At 27.8% G+C, this 7,801-nt stretch overlaps 1 protein-coding gene across 1 annotated transcript in view; it reads left to right on the forward strand.

Moving 5' to 3' along the window:
• Positions 1-7,217: 7,217 nt before the first annotated feature.
• Positions 7,218-7,801, forward strand: part of LOC104806331 — a 3,110-nt gene continuing 2,526 nt past the window's right edge. The window contains exon 1 of the mRNA XM_010531172.2: positions 7,218-7,782. Within this exon, the coding sequence (XP_010529474.1) occupies positions 7,357-7,782 (426 nt within the window). The 5' untranslated portion in view covers positions 7,218-7,356. The remainder of the gene's footprint in view (positions 7,783-7,801) is intronic.

Consider the following 7,801-nt stretch of genomic DNA (forward strand, 5'->3'; position numbering starts at 1 on the left):
ATTCGATTGATGCAAAAAATATCTATATTACCTAAATGATCAAAATTTTATACTAAACAAATCCATAAATTATTATTTCTAGATATGTTAATGAAAAAGATGCAAAGAGATATAACATAAAATGTGTAATTACATTGACTACACATGCATATTATCGTAAAAAATATATATTCAACGTATAGAATTACATTGACAAAATTATTCAATATAAAAATAAATTTATAATATAATAATGTAATGATATTTAAACTTTTTTACTTTTTCTTTTTTCATATATATATATATTGATTTAATAATATAATTTTTTCTATATTCATATCAATATTTTTCATAACAAAACATAAACATTTTATATTAACTATCAAAAAAAATATCCCGCGTATCGCGCGGGTCTTTTCTAGTATTACATACAAAACTTGAGGTAATGAAATAAAAAAAAACTGGTAGATTATTATTATGATTAAAAATTTTCATTTCTATTACATAAGAAAGAAATTATCATTGTAAAGCTATTTTGGAAAAAATGAATAAATACATGATATTTAGTACAGTAAAAAGTTTAAAAAACAAAAAAAGGTACGTGGCCATGACATAGAGCCACCAAACATATTTATTATTCCTTTTTTTTTTAATTAATTATTATTAATATGTAACGTCTTATTCTTTTAAAAAACCTTCAGGACTTGTAACGTCTTATTCGTTAGCTCATTTAGACCCCATTTAACTATTATGTAACTGATATTTCTAGATGATTTGCTTCTTCTTCCCTGTAACTTTCTATATAAAGCAGCATAAACTCATGAAAATAAAACGTGTGGTTATAAAGCAATGTCTCTCAACTTTTTTTTCTCCCATCAAAATCTCTGTTTCTAAAAAAAAAAGTCCAATCTTTTTCTGTAATTTTTTTTTGGACTGATTATTCTAAAATGTGATTCGATGAAGGTGATTCTCAGGATATTAATGCCGTCTCTTTTCAGTCAGAACTAGACGAGATAGTCAACATTACAACAACAACCGGATCTCGCCAACAATGAGCTGCCCATTTCCAAGCAAAAGCTACGTTGCCGTGTAAATTATAAGGTCTTAAGATAATCAGCGATAGAGAAATTGGGGAACACATTAGTTTCGAGGATGACGCAGAATGGAGGTCCATATCCCGCCCTCCATTTAAGGCAAGTCACCGCCATTATGTCTCTACCGATTTGGTGAAAAAGAAACTTTATGTATATTACCCAACAAAATATGTTTGTTTTCACGTGCTGCAGCCATAGTTTGACAGCTGAAGAAAACAAAGAACTATGCCGGATGTGACATGAGGTCAGCCATTGGAAAGAAATGGAAATAAATGAGAGGGAGAGAAGAATGCTTGCCGGTTGCCCATTGGCTCCGAAACTTCCCTTCTTCTAAATGTGGTTTGGGTTTTCTGTCCATCACTCGGGTTTACCATGTAGCAGGCAAAGCTTACGGGTTTTCTTCTATATTCGTATGAAGAAAAACTGTATGTGTATGTATATATATATACGTACGTAAAAATATGTGTATATATATGTATATATATTGTTTATTTTTTTTTATATTTGATTAATAATTTATTATTTTTAGTCTTTATTTTATAAATAATACATAAAAAACATATATTAAAATAAGAAATATAAAATCTATGTATATATATACATATATATATATATATGTATATATGTGCATGTACATAGATATCTATATATACTTGTATATTTATACATATTAATTAATGTCAATAAAAAAAATTCAGCACGGTTATTTATATATGGATCTCTATATGTATATCAACTTTGACTATTCACAACACGATTGTTTTTTCCATGGAAAGTATGTATCTTTACATATAAATAGACAGACTTAAATTGGTGTATGTTATTTGAGACAAATTTCAAAATATATAATATTATATTACTAACTTTTTATTCTAAACAATTTATGGTTTAAGAAAAAAATATATATTATTCATATTTTCCATTATTTTTACATTTAATATGCATTAATATTATATTGATTACACTAAACTATGTATGTATATATAGATATGTATATATTTATTTAATGGTTATATTATTTGCTTTTGTGTTTGATTATTTATTTTTTATTATTTATTTCAAATCATATGTACAATAAAATGTATATTATATATATATATAATATAATATTACAACTAACTGATGTCAAAAACTATATTACATATTAAAATTGTGAAATAGTACATATAACATAATATTTATAATTGAAAAAAAATCACCGTAGGACATGAAATGGCAATGTGTCTGAAAATATTCACGTGACAAATTGTTTGTTGTTATCAAACATATACATGATATAGACAAAGATACATCTACCGAATTGATCATTTATTAATATAATATATAGACTTGAAAATATTAATTTTTATTTATTATTTAAAAATTCATTAATTACATACAAATTAATTATACTACCTATTAATTTTTACACATAAATAACATTAAGATTTTTATTTCTTAATAGATTAATATTTAAATTTTATTTATTAATTTTGATGGTTCTATCTTAATTAAAAAATAACAAAATCATATGTATACATAAACATATTTAGTTAATTGATATAAACAAAATGTAAATGGAATATTGTAAATAATAAAATTAAAAATGATATTTATTACATAAGTAAGAAATAGAAAACGTATTGTTATATCCATGGTATATGTTCTCATATTCTTAATGAGTAAATTGGAGTAAATAAAAAAATAAATAATATATTTAATCGTAACGTAATTTAAATTTTATTATGGGTAAGGTAAATAATTAATTTTTTTTTAATTTATAAAAATGAAAGTTATTAATCTTGCCCACTAATAACCATCATTATTATTGAAATAAATGAAAGAGTAAAAAGAAACAAAAATAAAAAGTGGCAAAAACTATTCATTAGCCCACTCATAAAAATAAAAAACGGTTGCCAAAGAAAATTCATTAACAATTATTATTGGAAAACAATACGTGCTTAGACATGAGGCAAGCAAAACCAGAAACAGATTTTCGAGAACAAGGCCAGTGAACAACTCATCAAGCCTTCGACGATGTCGATTCAGGACTGTTCGGCATTCACAGGATGTCGAGTCCGCCGTACTTGGCGGCTCGTGCCGTGAGGGGGACGTCGTGGTTGGTGAAGGTGATGTCTCGGTGTTTGAACATCTCTCGAACCATGGTCGGAGAACTGACGCCGACGGTGAGTTTCGAGCCAAGACGGAGTTTGAAAATCCGACTGTACGTTTGGGACAAGGCGTGCAAGTGGTGGAGTTCGGTATTCCTGTACGGAGGCTTCCGACCACCGAAAGTCCTCGCAGATCCATATAAATAGAGAAAGCGAGAATATTCCGTTTAGGATTAATAAGATCAAGTGGTGAAGATTATCGTTTGTGACGAAGATTCGAAGACGCCAAAATTCGACGCCATTGTTAGGGTTCAAGCGTTTTTCCCCTTTTTTTTGGATTTTTGTGTAAAAGTGGATTTATTATTAATTAATGTGAACTCGCCTCGGTCGACAGTCGAGACCACATTCGGATGCACTTTGTAGATTTTATATATTTATTTATTTATCTGATATTTTGTGTCAGTATGATTGGTGGAAGAAAAAGCCATTTTCGGCATGAAAAATATTAAATATCAACAAAAAAAATATAACAAAATACTAAAAAATATATATGTAGATTTACAAACATTAATTTTATTATTTTTTATTTGATTATTTATTTATTAATTTACTATTTAATAATATTATATGGAAATTTGCTAGATTTTGGTTGTTTGTGAAGAACTTATGCTAGAATTAAATGAAAAAAATATGAAAATCATTAGTCCAAAATAAATATATAAAAATAAGATGCTAAAAAAAAAGAAAAATATAATAATTTTTAATAAACTGTGTTATTTTAATTGATATTTATTTGTTATTTAAATAGTAATAAATAATTAGAAAGTATTGTATCTTAATATTACATTTATCTTTGTTTAAATGTTTGAGAATATTTTACAAAGTAAAAAATTTTAAAATAAAAACAAAAATGGTTGCCGACTCAATGTCATATATGAGATCACTAATCATCATATTTATTCTTTATTCTTTTTTCTAATTAATTTTTATTAATTAGGAATGGAAATATATTTTTATTATATCTATATATATATATGAAAAGGTGAAAAACAAAATTATTAAATTGTAATTTTTAACGACGGTCGACTTGAATGTGCTAGAGCTCAAATGTGATACCATCTATTTCTTGGTCACAGTGGAAACATAGCTTCTTCCTTTCCGGAGAAAACAAAAAGAAGGCGAATAATATGACCACTTTGAGCGGAAAAAACACATTTTTCGTTGATGACGATGCATAACAAAAAAAAAGGTAATAGGGAGGGTGATCACCTTTTAAAATAAGTATTTGGAAGATGTGATGTTGTTCTAGGAAGAGGTATGTGCTTTCATCCGAAGTCGTTTCTGCCTGAGACATAGTCGAGCGGCACATGACGAAATCATATGCATAACATCTTTAGAGAAACTGTTCTTTTTATTTTTCCACAAAAAAATATGTAATATGGCTAATATTTGTATTAAATCTCAGTTGTAACTTGTGATTACTTTTAATTATGAATAGTAAAACACAAAATAGGAAAAAAACTATTAATTATAGATTTATTCGCATCTGTTTTTAATTTTCAATCATTTCTACATATGATGTTGATCAGATTCATGCAAGAATATTATGTTGATTAGGTTCATATATTTGGTTGATAATTTTAACCGGATTTATACTGTATGTATATGTTTATCTATACATAATTTTAATATCAAAATTATAGAACTTTTATACCTGGATTAATATTTAAAATATATAACATTATATAATAATTTAGCTTTGATTACATGACGAGGCGTGTAATTAATTTACATATTATATATAATAATAAAATATTTAAATTTCATTATATAAGATGGATAATTATTATAAAATATTTAACTATATCAAAACTTTCAAATTAAATATTAATTTTTTGTTCCATAGTTAATTTTTTTGTTCATATAAAATAATATAAACTACTTTATCAAAAAACAAATAATATAAAGTATAACTATACTTCGTATAATATATTCGGACAAACAGCCTTGGCTCAAATTCACATGGACCACTCATAAGATGAAAAACTCTCTATCTAAAATGTTAAAATTTAAACATATTTCATACGATAAACAAAAACAACTCTTCATAACGAATTCAAAAAATAAAATAAATATATATATTGAAGTAACAAAAAAAATATATATATATCCATGGTCCATATATATGTATGCATGATATATGTCTATATACATATTATACAACATAAAATATTTGAACCATTCAAACTAAATTTAAAAATAAAATAGTTAATATTTTTATATGAAAATTTTGAACAATATTTTATGTAAAAAAGTTATACAGCATACTCAAATTGTAAAATAGTATGCAAAACGTAAATTTTACAAAGAAAAATTTAACAATCGAACAATGTCAAATTGAAAAGCCAAAACTAAATATTTGGACCATTATTATATCATATTGTATAACAAATAACGTTATTATTTAATAAATTAAAAATATTGTAGAAAAACGTTGTGGATGAAAAATTTTATACGAAAAAAAAATATAAACGAGTGAGATATTTTTATATAAATAAATATTCATAAAAAAAAAGTATTTTCAAGATTGTGTCTGACCGATAAAAATGAACAGATAATAAGTTTTATATTGTTTAACAATAACTAATTCTATTAAAAAGATTGATGATACCGTTTGTAAATTTGATAAAAATAAATTTTAAATACGTTTATACAATGACTTAATAGTTTTGACAAACTAACACCAAAATCTATCAGATTCATCAAATTATATATATATATATAATGATTTAATAATATAATTTTTACTATATTCTTATCAATAATTTGTTTTAACGAAAAGATAAACATTTTACATTAATAATAACAAAAATAATAGCCCGCGCATCGCGCGGGTACTTAACTAGTATTGTGAAAAAAACAACTTTGGAAATAAGTTATCTAGTTGGTTTATATAATTTCGTTTAATGTTAAAACTATTACATTAATATGTTTTATCGGAGGATTTCGGTTCAATTAATTTTGTATTTAAATTTTCGATTTAATAATTTTGGGTTATATTTAAATTTTCTATTAAAGCAAATTTGATTTAATAAACAATATTCAAACAGTTATTTAGATAAAATTAATTCAAATACAGTAATTCGTAATTCGATTCGTTTTTTTACATATCGACTTTACAAAACAAAGTTGTGATAAACTGTTGTTTTGGGTGATAAGGTATTAAAATATGAATGACAGAAATTTAAGAACATCTCGTCCATGGAAATTTGGTTTATTAAAATGAAAATAAATAATCAAATTATCATGAGAGTGATGAAACAGGACCATCAAAAATAATAAAAATTAATATCCATTTTCTTTTTAGGAAAAAGAATATTTTTGTGACATATTTGGTCTGACATTTTTACATCATCATAGTGTTATTTAATAATTGCAAAGTGAGATGAGTAACATTCAATGTATGCCTACTGGCCCATTGCAGGATGGGTTTTTTTCCCTTCTTATTGGGCTTTCTTTAACCCATTGGGTTTTAATAATAATACCGAGATGGAGATTATATGGTATTGTTTAATGTAATATCAATCATTTTAAAGTTAATTTTTTTTATTAAAATTCGATTAATAAAATATCACGATTTTGGATATAGTACATTTACATTAAATTTGAGAATATTGATTGTACTATAGCTGAAATTCCTCGTTTTCTTTCTATTTTTTTTTATAAATATCCCGAGAAAATATGGACACCCCAATCCGTACTCTGTGAATTTCCATCTTCGCCCTCCAGCTTGTCTAACCAAGAACGCACCATCTTCAGGGGGCATATTCGTCATTATTATACAACGTCTGGATAAAAAGGAACAGTAAAAAGAGAAGTTATCGCAGAATGACGATACTAAACTCACCACACGGTGCTGGATGAGCTGAAATGGAGGGGCAAAGCGGACTTTTACTTTTAGAAGGAAACCAGAACCAACCGCGAAGGGTATTTTCGTCATTCCAGGAGTTATAAATGGAGAGATACAGAGGAAGACGGAGAAGAGAGAGAAAGAGATAAGGGTAGAGACAGGAGGAAGAGTTTAGAGAGAGAATTTTCTGCTGTGGGGTATTCGTTTTTTTTTTTCTATTTTCTATTTTATTTTTTTCCCTTCTGTGCTGTGAACTATATGAAGCTTTGAGTTATTGTCACCAATGGCTTCGGACCAAGAAATAGCGGAAGGGGTCGAGAGCCTTCTCCGTCAATCCGACCCGAATTCGCTGACATCGTTTCACGGCATCGTTCAACAGCTCGAGGCCAAGCTAGGGGTAGACCTCTCGGGGAAGACGGGTTTCATACGTGACCAGATCAACCTCCTCCTTCGCGCTCACCCCTCCGCTGCCGCAACCGCCTCCGTCCCGCAACGGCCGCCGCAGTCCGCATTCAATGTGTCTCCGAGAGCCCACTTCACCCTCCACCACCCTTCGCAACACCATCATGCTCAGCCCCAGCAATTCACTTCCCATTTTGCTCTTCAGCCTCCTCCCCACCACTCCTATGATCTCAATTTCCAGCAGCCGTATCCGCTGCCTGTTCCGCAGATTCCGCCTTCGCTGCTGCAGCAGCAGCCACCGCGACAACCGCCGATGCTGGCTAACC

Source organism: Tarenaya hassleriana, unplaced genomic scaffold, assembly GCF_000463585.1.
Source record: "Tarenaya hassleriana unplaced genomic scaffold, ASM46358v1 Cleome12, whole genome shotgun sequence".
NCBI lineage: Eukaryota > Viridiplantae > Streptophyta > Magnoliopsida > Brassicales > Cleomaceae > Tarenaya > Tarenaya hassleriana.